General features: G+C 40.8%; 1 protein-coding gene across 1 annotated transcript; it reads right to left on the bottom strand.

Annotated features, from left to right (window-relative positions):
* Window positions 1-18003: 18003 nt before the first annotated feature.
* LOC133791469 (uncharacterized mitochondrial protein AtMg00810-like) lies at window positions 18004-18855 on the bottom strand. The gene has a single exon (XM_062229396.1). It carries the CDS (start codon window positions 18853-18855, stop codon window positions 18004-18006), a length of 852 nt encoding a protein of 283 aa, XP_062085380.1.
* Window positions 18856-21951: the final 3096 nt, after the last annotated feature.

Below are 21951 nucleotides of genomic sequence, written 5' to 3'. Positions count from 1 at the left end.
GAAATTGATGTTAATATTGTTTGTTAGCTTAATTTTTTCACATCTCTTGCATTTCAAATTCTATTATACATTTTATTAATTTCTTAAGAGGAGAGAGAAATAAATAATTGATTAATTAGATACTTTTTATACAATTTTACTATTAGAGCATAACTTAAAAAAATGGAGAAATTACAAAAGGTATAAATTTCTCACTCATATTATACAAATTATAAAATTAATCAAACAAATATAGAATTACATTAAATATATATAGTTGAATTAAAAAATGTATAAATTCAAATTATAATATTTATCAAATAAATATAAAATTACCTTAAATATATATTTAAAATTATTATAAAAAAAATTATGCCAAAGCGGGTATATTTTCTAGCATATTTGTATAATGTGGCACTCTAAAATTGCTCCAAAACACCATTTCTATTGTCTTATTTTTTCACGTTTTTTTAATAATAATTTAAATTTGATTAGATATTTAATTATGACAACTGCTTAATTAAATTATAAATATAAATAACCGTGAATTTTCTTATTTTTTATTTTCATTTTCTAATTTATAGCTATTAATTAATTAAGTAAAAAACTCTATCTATTTTCTATTTTCTATTTTTTATCATTTTTATTTTAATAATAATAATAATAGATGTCAATTAAAAATATCTATATATAATAATAATAATAATAATAAATAAATAAATAATCTATCTATTTGTATTTTTAACCTTTTGACAAAACAAGATATCCAAATGTTAATTTTTAACAATAAATTATTCAAACGGATAATCAACCTTTTGACAAAACACAAGGTCCACAAGTTAATTTAAAAAAATAAAGAGTCCAAAAGGGTAATCGGCTAAAATACAAAGTTAAAAATAGTATGAACCCTTATAGAAAACATAAATTATATAGATAATTATATATATTTATATAATTTACTTTTTATAAAAAAATTTAACACTTTGAATAAATACATGGTCCAAAGGTTAATTTTTAAAAATAAAGAGTCAAAACGAGTAATTGACCAAAATATAGTGTTCAAATAATTGATCTATCTATTCCTACTTTTAACATTTTGACAAAACTTGAGGTCCACAAGTTCATTTTTAAAAATAAAGGGTCCAACGGATAATTGACTAAAATACAAGGTTCAAGATGGTGTGAACTCTTACAGAAAACATAAATTATATATATAATTTAATTTTTATAAAGAATTTTGAACATTTTCAATAAATACATGGTACAAAGGTTAATTTTTTAAAAATAAAGGGTCAAAATGGGTAATCGGTCAAAATATAATGTTTAAATAATCTATTTATCCATTCTTATATTTAACATTTTGACAAAATACGAGATTTAAAAGTTAATTTTTTAAAATAAAGGGTTCAAACGGGTAATCGGCCTAAGTCTTACACAAAACATTAATTTTCTACATAATTTAGACTTTTTATATAAAAAAAAAAATCACGCAAAGCGTATAATAATGATAATAATAATAAAAATAAATAAAAGCACACGTGCAACAAGTTTTTTTAACTTTATTTTCAACACTTTAATTATTCTAAATTTTTCAAAAACCTGCAAGAGGTTTGCTAAACAATGACCACTATTGTGAAAAAAAATGGTGGTCAAGACGCCCTCACCTATCTATATAAAAAGCATGTTGTACGAGTAGGGTGAAAATGAATCCTTACCCTAAAATCTCCCAAAAATATATTTTAAAATATGTATGTTTTAATAATTATAAAAGACGGCGCGAAGTGCAGTAATATTTTTCTAGTATATATATATATATATTGTTACACCCAGATTTCGAGCCTTAAGAATTGTGATCTCGAAAGCTGGACTCGTCAGGTATGGGCTCGTAATGTCTAGAACATGTGTCCGCAACCTAGGCACCGAACCTACAAAGCAGGGGCAACCTTGAAGATGGTAGCCTCGAGCGACTGGCAAGCTCGAAAGACAGACATCAAAGTACGTCTATTCTCAGATGACCTCGGATCAGAGGTTCCGAGCCTGACATAAGTATGAGCTCGAAGCCACATGATCTGGGGGAAAATGCTACAACTCGAAAGTCATTAAGAGACTTGGGTTGGCACGACACTGACGATGTAGATTGATAATTTTGAATATCTTAGTGAGTCATTTTGGAGAGACACAGTCTACATTTATTGTTGTAAATTCCCTATAATAAAAGGGTATTTATTATTCAGTTATACGCCCCCTGGTCTTCAGGGGACGTTTCCTTGTATATAGGAGTTACAGGCTTTTAAAGCCATTAAATTTATTTACATAAATAATAACTTCCCAGAGACGTGTGGGAGAGTATTCTGAGACTTACTCTATAAATAGAGAAGTCTCGTACCTTTGTAAAGGACCCGAAATTTGGTGATCTTAAGAGAAACTCTGGAGAATTCATTCTTGAAGAATTTCCAGAAATCATCTTAAGTTCTAATAACAAAGACTCGTGGACTAGGCAGAGTTAACTGCTGAACCATGTAAAAAATCATGTTTGTCTTATTGTATTTTTCTGGCCATAACTATTTATTGTTTTCGTGCTCTTTATTCACTGTTGACGAAAAACAGCGTCAACAGTTTGGTGCTTTCATTGAGAGCCTTAAGCATTCAGTCCCTGAACAAGTTATGGCCGCTAACGATCAAAACATTCCTGAAGAAAACTATCCGAGACGCCCTGGGAAACAACCAATGGTAAACCCGGATGCTGAAGAGAGAAGCGAGTCCTCCGATTCTCGGGGACCACCCGCACCTCCAAGGGATGAGGATATGTATTACAATCCTGAGCGGTACGTTCCCATTGTGGAACTTGAAAACCGGCAGCTGAAACAGCAGTTGGTAGAAGCCAACAAGCGGAATGAGGAGTTAGCAAGGATAGCCGCAGAGGCGCAGGCAGCTCAGCCCCCGCCTCCACGTGAAAACCAAGCTCCTCCTCCGAGGGACGTGCATGTTCCTCCCCGCAGGCCTCGTGGGCATCCACGAAAGAATGCTGCCACAAGAAGGCCGGAACAACCTCCGGCACCAGCAGAGCCATCTGCTCCCTCGAGACCCCAGAGAAGTACCCGAGCTAGGGCCCCGGTTAATCCACCTGCGGAGGTACCAGCGGGAACTGAGAACAATCGAGCCCCTGCAGAGGCTCGGACTCAAGTCCCTGGGAACACACAGAATGCAACCAACCCATCTCGGGCAAACTCCGGACCGTCCAGGCCATGAAATGGGTGGCAGCCACCGTCACCCATACGGTTCCCTCCATCGCCTATAAGATATCCTTCACCTCCTCGCAGGAATGTTCAACCAGTTCGAGATGAGGACGAAATACGTGCGGGGAGGAGACAAGGGAACAGGGAAGCTTTCCGGGAGCGGAGAGGCGCCCTATCTGAAAAAAGTCAAACGTCCCGGTCTCGCACTGCAAAAACAAGGCGGCACGAAAAAGACCCATCTCAAAATAATCATGCGACAATTCTTACTAGTGACGACTCTGGAGATACCAAATCAGTCAGTATGCATGATCGAGGTCGAAAGAATACTGGGAGCCACAGGAATCGCTCCGACTTGCGGGAGCACTTGAATCAGAATCGGGGTAATGTTAACCCGACGAACCAGGACCTGAGGGATCGCTTAAATAGGCGTAAAGACCCCTTGCGGAGGCGCGAACCTGGAATTTTGATCGATGACAACCAATTCCAGACAAGACCCCTCATGGACCCGGTCAAGGAAAGAATTGATCAATTAGAAAAGGCCTTCAGGCTTTTGAAAAATGAGCAAGGTCACGGTCGATATGAAGATTCTGACGAGGAGCTTGAACCGTTTGCTCCCCATATTTCCAACACTCCGTTTCCCCAAGGATTTCGGATCCCTCACGTCCCAATGTTTGAGGGAAAGTCCGACCCGTACAGCCATTTGAGTACATTCAATACCATAATGAGAGCAAGTAACATGGGTTACGAGCTCAGATGCATGTTATTTCCAGCATCATTGACAGGACCAGCCAAAAGCTGGTTCGAAAAATATAGAAGACACTCAATAACTTCTTGGGATCAGCTATCTAAAGACTTCAAGAAGCAGTTCAGAGCCATGATGGGGGTTAGACCTGAGGCATCAACCCTGACTAACGTTCGGCAGCAGCCAGGTGAGACATTGAAAAGTTACCTTACAAGGTTTAACTTGGAAGTTGCCCGAGCTCGAAATGTGGATGACAGCGGTCATCTAATGGCTGTCCAAGCTGGAGTAATGCCAGAAAGTGCTCTCTGGGACGACATGCAGAGAAAACCGGTGAGGTCCCTAACTGAGTTTAACAAACGAGCACAGAGGTTTGTCAATGTAGAGGAAGCGAGGTCGACGCTTAATGTGACTTCCCAGCCCGTAACTACAACGACAAACATAAACTCTGCCTCAACCTCGACGGACCCACCAGCTTCAAATCCTGCTGCAGAAAACCCTTCCAAGAGAAAAAAGAACGAAGGGAGTAACCCCGAGGCCGAGGGAGGAAAGAAAAAGAAGGGGGAGAGATATTTCTCCATGTACAGAGTGTACACTGAGCTCAATGAGTCTCGGGAGAACATATACCTGACTAATGAAAACTAGGTCCCCTTCAGGCATCCAGACCCAATGAGAAATCAGAAGTCCAAGAGGGACTCCAGCAAATATTGCCGATTTCACAGAGACACCGGGCATACTACTGATGAATGTCGACAGCTGAAAGATGAGATCGAAGGATTGATCTCGAGAGGTTATTTCAGACAATATGTCAAAAACCAGAATACTAATCAGGCGTCTACAAGCCAGAGGGCAGCCGCGCCACAACCCAAACAAAACAACAATTCCCGAGCTAGGGAAGATAGGCCCCCTCCAATTGATGGAGAAGACGTGATAACCATCTCGGGAGGGCCTCATCCCGCGGGCATGGGCAGAAATGCCCAAAAAAGATATGTGAACGAGCTACAAACTGGGGACGGGTCTCCTTATGAACCCGAACTTAGAGCTCCAAAAAATCAAAAGATTGAATCCCAGCCAATAACCTTCACTGAGGACGACGCGTCCCACGTTCAGTTTCCTCACCATGACCCACTGGTCATCACTCTCCAGCTCGCAAATAAGAGAGTTCACCGGGTTCTCATAGACAATGGGAGCTCGATTAACATTCTTTATAAAGCCACCTTGGAGAAAATGGGACTCACTCTTCGCGACCTGAAAGCATGTGCAACAACACTGTACGACTTTTTAGGAGAAGGGACCGCTTGCATGGGATCCATCGAACTCCCCGTAACCTTGGGAGACTACCCAGTCTCAACAACCAAGATGATGGAGTTCGTAGTAGTAGACCTACCTTCGGCTTACAACATGCTGCTCGAAAGACCCGCCCTGATTGGGCTGGGGGCAGTCTCGTCTTTAAGGCATCTAGCCGTTAAGTTCCCGACCCCTAGTGGCATCGGGACATTGAAGGGAGATCAGTTGGCTTGAAGGGAATGCTACAGCATTTCCTTAAGAGGAAAGAAACAGACGAGCGCACAGGCACTCGTCATTGTTCAGAATAAAGATGGGACGGTCTTGGAGATTGATGAAGAAATCGACCTGAGGGTTAAGGAGAAAGTTGATCTCGAACCGTTAGAAGAGCTCGAAGAAATCCAGCTCGAAGAGTCCGATCCCTTGAAAAAGGTAAAGGTTGGAAAACACCTCCAGGAAGATACCAAATAGCAACTAATTTTCTTTTTGAAGAGAAACCAGGATGTCTTCGCATGGTCACATTCGGACATGGTAGAAATAAGTCCAAACATAACGAAACATGCGCTAAATATTGATAAAAGCTTCCCTCCAAAGCAACAAAACCGAAGACAGCTGGATGACGACAGGAAAAAGGCACTGAAGGAGGAGGTCGACAGGTTAAAAGCAAACTGGTTCATTAGGGATGCTTTTTACCTTGACTGGGTAGCCAATCCGGTGTTGGTCCCAAAACCTAATGGGACGTGGTGAACCTGTATTGACTATTCGGACCTCAACAAAGCTTGCCCGAAGGACTGTTTTCCCTTACCGAGGATTGACCAGCTCGTGGATGCCACGACGGGGCATGGACTGATGTCGTTCATGGATGCCTATTCTGGATATAACAAGATTCCCATGCATGCCCCCGACCAGGAACATACGAGCTTCATAACGGATAAGGGGCTATACTGCTATAATGTCATGCCATTCGGGCTCAAAAATGTTGGGGCCACATACCAGCAGCTCGTGAATATGATGTTTTCAGAGCAAATAGGGAACAACATGGTAGTTTATGTTGATGACATGCTAGTCAAGTCTCAACTTAACGATAACCATGTTGACGACCTCGAAGAGTGCTTTGGCGTGCTCCGGAAGTATAACATGAAACTAAATCCTCATAAGTGCTCCTTCGGGGTATCATCAAGAAAATTCCTGAGCTTTATTGTAAACGCTCGTGGAATAGAAGCCAACCCAGACAAGATCCAGGCCCTGATCGACATGCCCTCACCTCGAAGACACAAAGATGTCCAAAGTTTGACCGGCAGGATGGCGGCACTAAGTAGGTTTATTTCGAAATCTACAGACCGTTGTCTTCCGTTTTTCAACCTTTTGAGGGGAGGCAAGAAATTTGAATGGACGGAAGAGTGTGAGCTGGCCTTCCAGGAGCTTAAAAAGCACCTCGCAAAACCCCCCATCTTATCAAAACCTATTACGGGAGAAGTACTGTACTTATATCTTTCCACTACCGAACACGCAATAAGCGCAGTGCTCGTGAGAGAAGAAGAAAAGGTACATAGGCCCGTATATTACATCAGCAAAAGGTTACTGGGGGCAGATTTGAGATACCCCTTGATGGAGAAGCTAGCTCTCAGCTTAATTTATTCACCTCGTAAACTTCGACCCTACTTTCAGGCGCACCCCATCCATGTATTGATTGATCAACCACTTAAGCAAGTCTTGTCTAAACCGGAGGCTTCAGGTCGACTTCTTAAATGGGCAGTTGAACTCGGACAATTCGAGATCACCTACCACCCGAGGACGGCCATTAGGGCACAGGCATTGGCAGACTTTATAGTGGAATGTACTGGCATGACCAACGATGAAGTTATAACCCCGGCCCATGAGCTGTGGAAAATTTACGTCGATGGGTCATCTAATGAAAACGGATCGGGGGCAGGGGTCATTTTGATTACTCCCGCAGGGAGCATATTTCATTCTGCCTTAAGATTCGACTTCAATGCATCAAATAACAAGGCCGAATATGAGGCTTTACTGGCAGGACTTCGCATAGCCAAAGAGCTCAAAGCTACAGCAATACATTGCTACAGCGACTCCCAGCTTGTAGTTAACCAAATCTTGGGAGAATACCAGGCTCGTGGCACAAAAATGGCAGCTTACTTAGAGAAGGCAAAATCCGCATTGGAACATTTCGAGTTTTATGCGATCGAACAGGTTCCCCGAGAGAAAAACTCAAATGCAGATGCCTTAGCTCGGCTCGCTACTTCCGCCGAGAATGATGAGCTAAATGTTGTGCCAATAGAACACCTCTTGGCACCTAGCATTAACGAGCCGGAGGAGGAAGACGTGTGTATGATTGAGTCAGAACCTACCTGGATGACCCCGATAGTCGAATATCTCGAGACCGGAGTCCTTCCAAAAGATCGGAACCAGGCTCGAAAGTTAATGTATCAACTTCCCCGTAACACCATTTTGGACGGAAAGTTGTATAGAAGGGGATATTCCATGCCATTACTTAGGTGCGTGACTCCACCCGAAGCCAAGAAGATCATTGAAGAAATTCATGAAGGGTTCTGTGGAGACCATACCGGGGGGCATAGCCTGTCCAAGAAAATCATACGCCAAGGTTATTTCTGGCCTACCATTAAATCGGATTCTTTCGAGTACGTAAAGAAATGCGATAAATGCCAGAGGTTCGCCACGATTCCTCAAGCTCCACCATCCAAGCTGACCATGATGACTTCCCCATGGCCCTTTGCGGTATGGGGAATCGACCTCATAGGCTCTCTCCCAACTGGCAAGGGCGGTGTGAAGTATACTGTAGTCGCCATAGATTACTTCACAAAGTGGACAGAGGCTGAACTGTTAGCAACAATAACTTCCAAAAAGGTCCTTGACTTCGTGGTAAAAAACATCGTATGCCGATATGGGATGCCGAGGAAAATTTTATCCGACAACGGAACCCAGTTCGATAGCGACTTGTTCACCAACTTTTGTGAGAAGAATGGAATAATAAAGAGTTTTTCGTCAGTAGCTCATCCTCAGGCGAATGGCCAGGTCAAAGTTGTAAGCAAAACTCTCAAGAGTTCGCTAAAGAAAAAGTTGGAGGAAGCAAAGGGACGATGGCCCGAAGAATTGCCCCAAGTCCTATGGGGATATAGGACTACATCTCGAACATCAACGGGACATACCCCGTTCTCTCTAGCATACGGTTGCGAAGCTATGTTGCCTATCGAGGTCAAAATTCCTACAATTCGAACTCACATTTATGACCAAAGCTCGAACCACACTCAGCTCGAAGAAACCTTAGACTTGATCGAAGAAAGAAGAAACAAAGCTCAACTGAGGAATGCTGCCTACCAGCAACGAGCTACCAGGTACTTCAACAAGAGGGTTCGAGATCGAAAGTTCGGTGTGGGAGATCTGGTGCTAAGGCGTGTATTTTTGGCAACGCGAGATCCAGCAGCTGGCGTGCTCGGGCCAAATTGGGAAGGACCCTACCAGATAGAGTTAGTCATCCGCCCCAGTGTCTACAAGCTAGCGAGATTGGATGGAGCCTGGTACCGCAAGCATGGAATGGCGAACACCTAAGACCTTACTATCAATAGTGTAGGAAGGATGTTGCCTGTAGCCATGCTTGTTTATCTGTACTGTTTTGCCTACTTTTGGATTTTGTTAAATAAAGAGTTATTTCGTCTGATATAATTTATTTTTGCAATCTCTCTTAATCTAATAACCTATGGTCACATTCATAGGATATTAAGGGGGCATCATTGGTATATATAATAAATACCACCAGCTTGAAAAATAAAGTAACATATACGAAATACATACAAGTGTTTGGATATAACCAAATGCGCGAGCTAAGATAATTTGGATATAACCAATTATCAAAAACGTACAAGTGTTTGGATGTAACCAAATGCGTGAGCTAAGGAAGTTTGGGTAAAACCAAATTATCAAAAACATATAAGTGTATGGATTACAAACCAATCACAACCTTAAAAGGTTTGGAGCAAACCAGCTAGAACTAATCGACGATAAGTTGGAACCTAAACCTACTTCGAGATAAGTCGAGATTGAGGCTGGAGTATCTTATAAAAAATATATATATATAGTTTCGAACTCATAACCTCGGAGAGATAACTGAGGACGAGAAAAAGTAACTAAAAAATAAGATATAACTAAACCGTTTGCATTACACACCATACAAGTACTTTCGGGTTCATGGTTAAAGTAATACCCGACCTTGATGAATAACGAGATCGGAAGCTGATAATTTGAGCAAACGGTGCATGAATGCATTGAGCCTCGAGCCTAAATCCAAACTATGTTTGTACGAATAAATAAACATACGCGATTCTTTAATGTAAAATGTGCAAAATATTTCAAACCAAGAAATGAAAGCATGAGTATCAAAAGAAAAAGAAATTGTATCAGCCCTACGGGCATAAAATAAAACAATTACAAAAATGAAGGGACGCAGCCCCGAGGTGAGGTTCAAGAAGGAGCAGTTTCCTTGGCCTTCTCAGCATCAGCGGCACTAGACCCCTCAGGACGAATAGCATGACTATCCTTTTGAGCAGCCTTGGTAGCGGCCTCCCAAGCAGCCTCCTCCGCCTCAAACCGAGCATTCCACTTATCTAGGAGCTTTGCCTCAAGAGGGCCTAGGAAGCTGGTATCGAGGTCGTCGTTATTGGCCCATATTCTGTACATTGCCAGATCGACCGCCTGGTCCTTCTTCTCTTTGTACTCGGCAAGGAGGCGAGCCTTTTTACCCTCAATTATATCAAAAGTAGCAGCCTGGTCTTCTTTGAGCTTTTTATTAGCCTCTTGGAGCCAAGTGTACTCCTTCTCAAGCTCCGCGATCCTGGCATTCTCCTTCTCAAGCTCCGCGAGCCTAGCATTCAGCTTCCCAAGCTCGGATGCCTTGGCCTTAAGCTCCTGGCTCCTGCCTCAAGCTTTGCATTTGCTGCCCTTAGGTCATCACTCTGTTTGAGTTGAAGATCCTTCGCCTCCTGAGCATAGGACTTGCTCGAATGGATCTCGTTGTTCAACTTATAGTTGAGCTGGGCAGAAACAACAAGAGTTTGACACACACAAAAAAAATCATCATTAACACTCAGACCGTCTATAAATATAGCTAAAGGGAAAGAAAAAAAAAAAAAAGTCACCACGGCGGCAAGCTTGATACTCTTCTCGTAGAGGGCGGTGCAGTCTCAGGCGTTGTTCAAAAATTGCCATTGGGGAGCGTCAAAACTGCTAAAGCTCTGGCCCACTCGGGACAAGACGTCCGAGCCCAGCGTAGCCCCATGGGATCCAGCAGCATTGTCAATTACATACTCCTCAACGTGAGTAGAAACCCACAGCTTATGAGTTAGAGAAGCAGAAGGCTTTTTGGGAGGTGGACCGAGTGTCGGGTGAACCAATATAGGAGGTTGAGGCTCAGCCATAATGGAGGCACCGACCTGTGAAGTTGGCACCACAGTGGAGCTCGTGGCAGGCGGAGCCGGGGGAGGAGGTGTCTTTTCGGTCCTCTTAAGGACCTTGGCAGGCCGGTCAACCTTTCGCGACCCCCTGGGGCGCTTGCTCCCCTTGGCACCGCCACTCTCGAGGATATTGTCGAGGTCAGAATCCATAGCACCTGTGCAGTTCCAATCGAGGTTAAGCATAGTGCTAACAAACTTGGAAGATATAAAAAAAACCAAGTAGAGAAAGACCTAACTAGAATTCTCCCCTGAGCTTGAGCTCGGAGACCATGAAAGTCCCGCATCTTCAGAAGAGGTGGGGGGAGTACCTTCCCTATATGTGGATGTCAACCTCGAAAGGTCCCTATAATCATTGGTTCCGTATTGGACGGCTATTTCGTTCCATACCTCGTTCAGGCTATACATAGTATCGTATTGCCCGAGCCAGCTATCGAACCTATGAACCCGTTCATCTACCCAAGTCCATACATAGAAGTGGCTCATATCGTCCTTGCACAACACTAACCTATCGGGTTTGTGTTTTAGTAAGGTGGGGGACCACATTTTTTAGCTTAGGATGACTGTACCTTGATCATCCGAGCCCGAGCTCGAGGCTTTATCGTTGGCCTCATTCCCTGATTGTGGGCTCCTCCAGCGAACTGGAGGCGGGGGCCTCACCTCACTTCTCGGGGGAAGGGCGCCTGTTGGCAAGGGCACGAGATCCCAGCGGTCGTATTTTTTGTTAGACCAGTCCGAGGTGGACTGGTCATCTTCCAAGAGCCTGCAAGCTCGAAGTTTACCTTCGTGCAAAAGGTATGAGAGTGATCTCCTGCCATAAGGTGGTTGAAGCAGGGTCTCCCTACGCTCCTTCATCTCGTCAGAAGGAGTGGGGCGATGATAGTTGGCTGGAAAATAAAATACAACTCAACTAAGTGCAAGCCTATAGATAAAAGTTCGAGCACAGAGATAAAGGAAGTTGGGGTACTTACGAATCCGTCTGAAGGAATAGCATCGTGACGGAGACAGGCCATCCGTCCAGAAGAAGGCCTTCTTAAAATCAGGAGGATGGTTGGGAAGATCCTCAAACATCTTTTTCTCCTTTGGGTAGCTCGAGAGGTAATAGAAGCCATCCCCTCCCCAAGCTCGGGAGGGATTGCTTTTCAAACAAAAGAGATACAAGATCTCTTCTGGCGTGGGTCCTTCCCACTTCAGCTCGTTGTAAATCGACTTCAGGGCAGACAGAACCCTATACGAATTGGTGTTGAGCTGGAATGGAGCCAACCTGACGAAGTCCGTGAAGTCCTTGAAGAAAGACTTCAAAGGCAGTAACGCTCCTGCCTTCATATGCTCCTGGCTCCAAGCCGCATACCTCAGCTTGTTATCAGGATTTCCATCTCCTAGGGCGCGACAGCTTCGCTCTTGGGAGGTAGGAGCTCGGCACCTTAAGGAGCCTGACAGTCTGAGACCGTGGAAGGCCAGGATATCATTTACCTGACCTAGCGAGGTAACCGAGCTCCAGTAGTGCTCGGCCTCGAAGAACTCCCTCCTCGGCTGCGAGGTAGAGGGCTCCCCCATCAGTGAGAATTGGAGCTCTCCCGGGTTGTACACGATGGTCACTTCTAGCCTAGGGTCGAGGGGGATCGGCCTGGGCCCTGAATCAGTTTCTGGATAAAGAGCCTCTCGAAGGATTCTCCTCTTCTTTTCTATGACCTCGACGATTTGGCAGCGATAGTGAGCTCGGGTTTCTTCCTGTTCGCGCGCGAGATCGTATTCATGAATCAGACATTGGTTCCAAGCAAACAGCAATTCTGGGCTCGGAGTTTTTGCCGAGTACGGAATTGCCAGCAGCGACCCCCACCGTCTTTCTAGATTCTGTGACATCTAGAGAGAAAGAAAAAATGGTGAGGGCCATGCATGAAAGGAGTCAAGAATAACGAGCTTGGCAAGACAAGCTCGGAAAGTGCTTGGGTACGAAACGAGCTCGATCCTGGAAACCCGATTAAGGGTCAGAACGTGTATTCTATGAGAAAAAGGAGGAGAGTGGATCTAATTTTTGAGATTCCCGAAATATCAGGGAAAAAGGTGACGGTTCTTCAGAAATGGTAGTTTTGGGTATCGTGCATTCTTTAAAACCAAGATTTTGTACCTGATATCTTGGTGTGCAAGATATGTCTTTTAACTTTTGGAAACCCAGAAAAAAGAGACCTTTGAGCTTGTTCTACATCAAAACTGGATTTGGAACCAGTGACTTAAACCTAGCGTGGAAACTTAAACTTAAATGCCTATCGGTCAAAGCTTCCTAGCATGTCAAACTAAAAAATAAACCAGTACATTCCCAAAAGTAAAAGAACAACACAGACAGAAACCAGCATAAAGGAAAACGAAAAGATCATCAGATACTTACACAATGATGGCGATTGCAGAGGAATCGTTGATTGAAGGAGAGGCTGCAGGTATAACCTCACAGTCTCGAACAGGCTGGCGGTCCTTTCTTTCTTTGGCTGGGAGAACATGCAAAAGCAAAAAGCTCTCTGGGATGGCTTCTGATTCAGTCTTTTTTCTTTTTTCTCTAATGAGTGTAAATTAAGAGGAAGAAGATGTCCAGGGCCTTATATATAGATAGTAAAAAGTGGTAAAAAGGGATTAATCTATGCCATTGGCCAGAATCCTTATAAAATTCGACGGCCAGGGACAAATGACAAGATGGTACCGAAAAGGTGGCAGGCGAATGATCGTAGGCGGATTTCCAAGGTACTCGAGTACCTTGGATGAGCAATACCCAATCGACACGTGTCCACCCTCAAGTATGTGTGGCGGTGCGGTTCCCGAAGAAAGTAGTTCAAAAGTTTCCTTCTCATAGGATTCGAACAAATACTTTTGAGGGGGCAAAATGTTACACCCAGATTTCGAGTCTTAAGAATTGTGATCTCGAAAGCTGGACTCGTCAGGTATGGGCTCGTAATGTCTAGAACACGTGTCCGCAACCTAGGCACCGAACCTACAAAGCAGGGGCAACCTTGAAGATGGTAGCCTCGAGCGACTGGCAAGCTCGAAAGACAGACATCGAAGTACGTCTATTCTTGGATGACCTCGGATCAGGGGTTCCGAGCCTGACATAAGTATGAGCTCGAAGCCACATGATCTCAGGGAAAATGCTACAACTCGAAAGTCATTAAGAGACCTGGGTTGGCACGGCACTAACGATGTAGATTGATAATTTTGAATATCTTAGTGAGTCATTTTGGAGAGACGCGGTCTACATTTATTGTTGTAAATTTCCTATAATAAAGGGGTATTTATTATTCAGTTATACGCCCCCTGGTCTTCAGGGGACGTTTCCTTGTATATAGGAGTTACAGGCTTTTAAAGTCATTAAATTTATTGACATAAATAATAACTTCCCAGAGACGTGTGGGAGAGTATTCTGAGACTTACTCTATAAATAAAGAAGTCCCGTACCTTTGTAAAGGACCCGAAATTTGGTGATCTTGAGAGAAACTCTGGAGAATTCATTCTTGAAGAATTTCCAGAAATCATCTTAAGTTCTAATAACAAAGACTCGTGGACTAGGCAGAGTTAACTGCTGAACCACGTAAAAATTCATGTTTGTCTTATTGTATTTTTCTGGCCATAACTATTTATTGTTTTCGTGCTCTTTATTCACTGTTGACGAAAAACGGCGTCAACATATATATATATACACTAGGTGCAAGTAATGTGCATTTCCGTAGTTTTATTTAGAAAATTTATTAATTATTTTTATTAAGTTTTCATGATTGTCATATAAATTTTAAATAAATAAACAATATTATATATAAAAAAAATGACATAAACATATTAAAATAAAAATTAAACCAAAACATGTTTATGTTTTTTTTTAAATCATACGACAATTTTTTAGATCATAAACTACTTATTTAAGATACAAAACATTCATGATATTATTCAAATCACACATTAATGATTGTAGAAGAAACTTTTTTATTCTTGATAAAAGATAAATGTTATTCTAATTTCTTATTTAGTTATACAGTCATACTATTTGTACACACATGACACTTATATATAATATATTTATTATGTATTATATATTATTGTAATAAGAGAAAATACCATATTGGTCCCTATGTTTTGCCCCAATACTCGATCGACCCCTGTGTTTTGTTAAATGACAAAATAGACCTTATGTGTTTGCAAAATGGAACAAAATGATACCCTGAACCCAATTTTAGTCAAACAATTTTTCAATGTGACTAAAATGTCCTTGAGTTTTTGTTAATCAATGAATTAAATTATATGAAATTGATTATATTGAATTAAAAATAAATATAAATTCAAAAAAATAATAAAAAATCATAATTAAATTAGAATATTTTTTTCATTAAATAAAAATTTAAACAAAATCAATAACCTAAATTACATTAAAAATAAATCTAACCAAAATTAATCATAAATTTTAATTAAAAAACAAAATAAAACCAATCATAAATAAATACAAAATTCATTTTTTTTTTCATTTCCCTCCACACTCATGCCCACATTATTGTTCATCTATAATCATAAAAGTCCAAAATTAGAAAGAACAAATCCAACTCCAAAGTTCACGATGAATACAGACCTAAAAACTCATAACATCAATAAAATCAAAATGATGGTTTCGAATTCTCTCTCTCCAATAAGCTAAAACATAAATCTAAAAACCCAGATCTCTCGAAAGAACCACTCATCCCCATCACCTGCAACCCAGAAAAAACTCAAAACATTACAAAAAGCCAAACCAAACCCAATGTGACCCAGAATATCAAACCTAGATTCTTTCATCATTATCACCATCTTCTTCAATAAATTAGTAAACAAATTCACTAAACTAATATCATCATCATCATCATCATCATCATCAATCTAAATAGATAAACAAAATCACAAAACCCAGATGAACCCAGATCTAGCTACCTCCGACGTTCGCAGCTTTGACCCCATAACTTCGACCTCGCCGACCACAAGCCTTCTCCAACCACGTCAAAGTAGCTCTGACCTTCGATGTTCACAACTCCGGCCTTACAACTTCAACATCACCAACTACAAGCCCCCTCCGACCATGTTCAACTAGCTTCGACCTTGCTGCAACCCCTACCTCCTATTCGATCAAGCCTAAGTAGCCCAGATTTCCCAGCCCCTCGACAAGCCACCTCCGACCACTTTGAGCCCAAGCAGCTCCGACCTCACTACAGATGGCGTGGTTGCAGACGTTGTGGTTGCCCAACCCAAACCAATTGAAGAAGAAGAAAAATGAGGAGAAGGATGATAGATCTAGGGTTTGCCTTTTATATTTTGATATTGTTTTATGATTTTAACGTTTAGTAATTGTTTTAATTGATTCTGATTTTTTTTTTTAGTTTTTATATTAACTTTTTAAATTTGTTGGTTAAAATTATTAAGTTTGTTTAATGAATTAAAATATTTTTAAAATAAGTATAATATTTATTTATATTTTATTTTAGATTTTAATTTGTTTTATTTTTGTTTAGTTAAATGTTGACCCTGATTTTAGTCAACTGACACGGAGTCAAAATACGCTTGACGTGGATGAATGTGTTGAAAAGAACGTGATGACGAAATTAATAAGAACACGATATTTTATAGTGGTTCGGCCCCAGGATCTGGTAATAACCTACGTCCACTTAGATTGTTATTGATGTGAGAATCAAAGGAGTGATCAAAGAACTAGGGTTCAATGAGTTTCACTAACCTCTGAAGAACAATACAATGTCTCAGATAGAATTACTCTAGTCTCCAATAATTCGAAAGCCAAAAAAGAGGTCCCTTCCTTGAGCTATCTTTCTCTATTTATAGGCTCAAGGGGGATTACATGAATTTGTTACAGATATTCCCTCCTAAATAATCGGATACTCAGGAGATTGTGGGAGTCAATTTCGGTATTTATAAAGATCTTTATGGAAACATCATGTTGCATGCGGAACCATCGACCAGACTGGTCACAGGTAAGACTAGGCCGCCTACTGCTTATAATGTGTCTTCTGGTCGATGTCCTAGCAGAGTTCCTCCAAGTGCCAGCATCGTGTCCAGGAATCACTTGCCACGTCATCTATGCCAGTTTTTTGGATAACATTAAATAATTGATAAAAGCAAGGACATTTTAGTCATATGGAAAAATTGTTTGACCAAAATCTGGTTCAAGGTATCATTTTGTTCCACTTTGCAAAACACACGGTCCACTTTGTCATTTAACAAAACATAGGGGTCGATCGAGTATTTGGGCAAAACACAGGGGCCAAACTGGTATTACCCCTTGTAATAATAATATTTTATAACATGTGAATTTATATTAATATAATGATTAAATATCTAGTTTGGTATAAAAAAATTATTATAATAATATTTGAATTTATATTAATATAATTACTAAATATTTATTCTAGCAAAATTTTATAAAAATTAGGATTAAATATTTATAATAGTAAGCTACTTAAATTTGACCCAGAAAAGCATTTGGTCGTTTTTTGGATTTCTTGTGAGGCTGGAACTTATGTTTGGAGGCTTTGCGTCTATTTGGGTCTGATTCTTGGTGTTGTAGCCCACATGCAGAAGCTTAGGAGAGTACGATCTGGCATTCTGGGTGAGAAAGATAACATGATTAATATGCATGATGTTATGGATGCTCAATGAGCCTATGATAATTATAGAGATGAGAGTTACTTGAGGAGGGTGATTAAGCCACTTGAAAGGATTCTGAAGAGTTATAAGAGACTGGTAGTGAAGGACTCTGTTGTGAATGTCATTTGTTATGGTGCTAAGTTGATGATTCCTGGGTTGTTGAGATTGGAGAATAATATTGAGGCTGGTGAGGAAGTTGTGCTTATGACAACCAAAGGAGAAACAGTTGCTTTGAGGATTGCAAAGATGACTACTGCAGTTATGGCTATTGTTTTGGGGATTCTTGGGTTGCTGAGATTTAAATTTGTGGAAATAATGCTTCAATATTCTATTGAATTAGAGTTATGCCTTTAAATAGGCACTGTACAGAGAATGAGAAGATATTTGGTAGTTAATACCGAATATCCTATCATAATTACAGCAAAGAATAGGGTAACAAAATAAGCCTACAATAATCTAAATATGGAAACTATACAAAATATACAGCTAGGTTTCCCATTCTAAAAGGGATACCGAATAAGATTTCCTACACCCTCCCTAAAGCTGGTGCATAGAGATTCCACATGCCTAGCTTGCACACTAACTCATTGAAACTTTCTTTAGAAAAACCCTTAGTCAGTATATCTGCCTATTGGTGCTTGCTGGGAATGTAGACAACACATAATTCCTTTTCATCAATTTTTTCTTTGATAAAGTGTCTATCCACTTCAACATGTTTAGTTATGTCGTGATGAACTGGATTATGTGCGATGCTAATGGCTGATTTACTGTCACTATACAACTTCAACGGAGCAGTCCTTTGATGTTTTAGTTCTTCGAGTATGCGTTTAATCCAGATTAATTCACATACTCCTTGAGTAAGAGCTCTAAGTTCTGCTTCTGCACTACTTCGAGCTACCACTGGTTGCTTCTTACTCCTCCAAGTAACCAAGTTCCCCCAAACTTTAGTGCAATAACCAGTTGTTGATCTTCTATCCTCAACTGATCCTGCCCAATCCGCATCTGTGAAGGCCTCAACACCTCGCTCTTCATTTTTCTTAAACAATAACCCAATCCCTGGTGTTTTCTTTAGATAACGCAAGACTCTATACACAGCTTCCAAGTGTTCTTCTAAAGGATTGTGCATGTATTGACTAACCAAGCTTAGAACAAATGCAATACCAGGTCTTGTGTGAGATAAATAGATCAGTTTGCCCACTAGTCGTTGATACATACCTTTGTCAACTGTCTTCCCTTTTTCCTTTTTGTACTTGCCTCTTGGTTCAATCGGTGTTGCAACTGGTTTACAGCCACTCATTCCAGTTTCTTTGAGAAGATCCAGAATATATTTCCTCTGAGATACCGAAATACCTTGTTTTGTTCTTGCAACCTCCATTCCGAGAAAGTACTTCATTGGCCCAAGATCTTTAACTTCAAATTCCTGGGCTAGAACTCCCTTGAGTCTTCCTTGCTCTTCATAATCATCACCTGTTATTATCATGTCATCAACATAGACAATGAGAATAGTTACCTTCCTGTAATGCCCCAAAATCCCCAATAAGGTTTAAGACCTTGATTATGAGGCCGGGAGGGCCATAATTGATTTATTATGCCATTAAATGATTATATGCATGTTTATGTGAATTATATTATAATATGATGATAAATGCATGCATATGGGTCCATTTTTAATTATAAGGGCATTTTGGTAATTTGACCCGTTGAGGGCGTGATTGTGTATTTTCATGCATGTGGGTGAATTATGAATAATACCACATTATATGTGGATTTGTTCAAGCCATTCGACATGAGACGATCTTTGAATGCAAGTTATCGGTCTGGTCATAACGGGGTTAGTTTCGGGGCTTGGGGTGAGTCTCGGGGTAATTTGGTGATTAGAACATTGCCAGGAATTAAAGGGTAATGAGATGTGATTTATTAGTATTTTAGAATATTGGGAATAATGGGAATTTGAGGATGTTAATTTTGATTAGCGGGATAAGTGGTGAAAGGACTATTTTTCCCTTAATGGGTTTTAGGAGAGTGTTTTGACCCTAGGGGCATAATGGTCATTTTGGACCAAAATCAGTGACTTAGTCACCTTTTCCCTCAGCTGAAGGTATCCTTAGAAACAGAGTATCATCATCATCCTCTCTCTCTCTCTCTTCTCAGTCATCTCTTCCTCTTTCTTCCCTTTGGAATTTTAAAGCTAAGTTTGAGGATTTAAGTGTGGGAATCAAGGCTTGAGGTTCTAGGCTTGTGTTCAGCCATTGAAGAGGGTTTAATCTTGAGCTTGAGGTAAGAATTCAGCCATGAATTGATGGTTTTTACTCTGTTTTGAAGTTAGTTTTGAGTTAGAACTTTTGATTATAGAATTGAGTAATTGGTGTGATTTTTTGTGGTTCAAAGCTTGGGTTTTGTTGTGGGAATGTTGATTGTGTTGTGGGAATGCTTGGTTTGTATTTGGAGGTGTTTGAGTAAGTTTTTGAAGGATTAAAAGAGGGAAAAAACGAGGTTTTGATGGGAGAAAACAGGGGTTTTTGGCTGATGGCCAGGCAATGTCACGGCGCTTGGGAGGCAATGCCACGACATAGGGTGAGCTTGAGGCTGGCGCCTCTGTTTGGGAGGCGGGCTGCGGCATGGTGGATGTAGGGCCACGACCCTTAAGAGCATTTTTGGCCAGAAATGTGTTTTGACCATGGGAACTCAAACCTTAGGCCTCGGGATCGTTCCTACTACCCGGTTTAGTGGGATTTGATGTCCCGGAGGCTAGGTTTTGGTCCGAGAACCTTTATTATTGATTTTATTGATGGAATCCCATATTTGGTTATGACTAGGTGACCGCTAAGGGCTCAAAGGATTGATCGTTCTCAAGGGTCATTCAATTGTTATTTCTCGCTCGAACCAGAGGTAAGAAAACTGCACCCGGTATATGATGCACGAGAAACATGTGATTAAGGCATGCCATGAATGTTGAATATGAGATTGATCAAAGCTTGAGTCTCTATGTTTGTGCATGATCATAATTATGCTAGCAATTGTTAAGTAAGTATGTTGAATGCCCTACATTTGGATATTTGACATATGATATATGCCTGATAGCATTGCTTACTTGTGTGTGGCACTGTCTAACTAGTCAGAATTGACAATGGTGTTAGTATTAATTGTGAAGCTGTGACCTACTTGTCAAGTTCAGCAGTAATACTGAGCACTGGTCACATGGCATTGACTAAAAAGTCAAGAATGGTCTTAGCGTGTTTAACGCAAGCCCACAAAGATTAGATCTAATCGACATCTGCATTGAATGACTCAAATGAGCATTAATGCCGGACCGACCTCAAGTTCGATGAAAACTAAAAGTGCTTGTCTAGCCTAAGGCTAGTCACTTAGAGCCAGGGCCAGAGAGCCCCAGTGACTGTTTAGTCACATGGCTATGGGTGCTGAGCCCAGGTGACTACTTCGTCACATGACTATGGGTGTCGAGCCACGTAGTGACTTGCTCGTCAGTCACTCATTATGGTTAAACAAAACCTCAAAGTGATATTCACTCATCTGTTCAGGGCTATAAGCTCTGTATGATTATAATGATCATCATTCGCATGGTTATGGGTGCTAAGCACCGTGGTAACTTGCTTGTCAGTCACTCATTATGGTTAACGGAACCACCAGTGTTAAATCACTCATCTGATTAGGATTGGCTTGATAGTCATCCAATCAGGACGGCAGGATTCCTCATCGATTCCCCAACATTATCTAAACTTAATTGCATGCTTGAATAGGGCTATAATTTCTAAGCATGCTAGATATGATTTTGTGACATGATATTACTGTTCATGAGCATATTGAGTTTTCTTGCTGGGATTTGGCTCACAAGTGGTATGTGGTGCAGGTAAAGGCAAAAGAAAGCTGGACCATCCTTGAGTTAGAGAGCTTAGGTGACGATGTGTACATATGCGGCTGCTCGTCCTCCACGGCCGAGGGTTGAAAGAGGAACTAGGGTTAAATCCTGTTTTGCCGCTTAGATCGGCTGGTTGTAAAAAATTTCTTGTAATGAACCTTTAAATTATATTTTTGGGATCCCAATGTATACAGTAAATGTTTTAGTGAAACACTATATCTTAACCAAAAATTTTAATCCTAAACTGCTAATCATACTTAGTTACAGGATTATGGCCAAATGACTCGATAAGCGAGTTTAGCACTGTTCAAATTGCACACAGTAACGGTCCCTAGAGTTTAGGGGGTTACACTTCCCCTCTTGTGTGTGTTTGAAAAATAAAGTATGATCTGACTAAGCCTGTTTATATCCATGCTTTCTTATCACCTGATTAAATCTTTCAAACCACACCCTTGAAGATTGTTTTAGGCCATAGAGTGACTTTTTCAAGTGACAGACATTCTATGTTCCATATCTTCCTTCGAACCCTGGAGGAATCTTCATGAAAACCTCTTCTTCCAAATTTCCATTGAGAAAAGCGTTTTTAATGTCAAGTTGTTGTAAGGGCCAATCAAGATTGGCAGCAACAGATAATAAAACCCTTACTGTATTTAACTTGGCAACCAGAGCAAATGTCTCATTATAGTTGTGACAGTCAAA

The sequence above is a fragment of the Humulus lupulus genome, chromosome 7 (assembly GCF_963169125.1).
Source record: "Humulus lupulus chromosome 7, drHumLupu1.1, whole genome shotgun sequence".
Taxonomy (NCBI): Eukaryota; Viridiplantae; Streptophyta; class Magnoliopsida; order Rosales; family Cannabaceae; genus Humulus; species Humulus lupulus.
The sequence above is the reverse complement of the archived record's forward strand: the minus strand, read 5'-3'. Positions and strand labels throughout refer to the sequence as shown.

What these genes read in the sequence shown, in the direction of transcription:
- LOC133791469 (XM_062229396.1), bottom strand. Translation starts at nt 18,855, where the DNA reads ATGATAATAACAGGTGATGATTATGAAGAGCAAGGAAGACTCAAGGGA.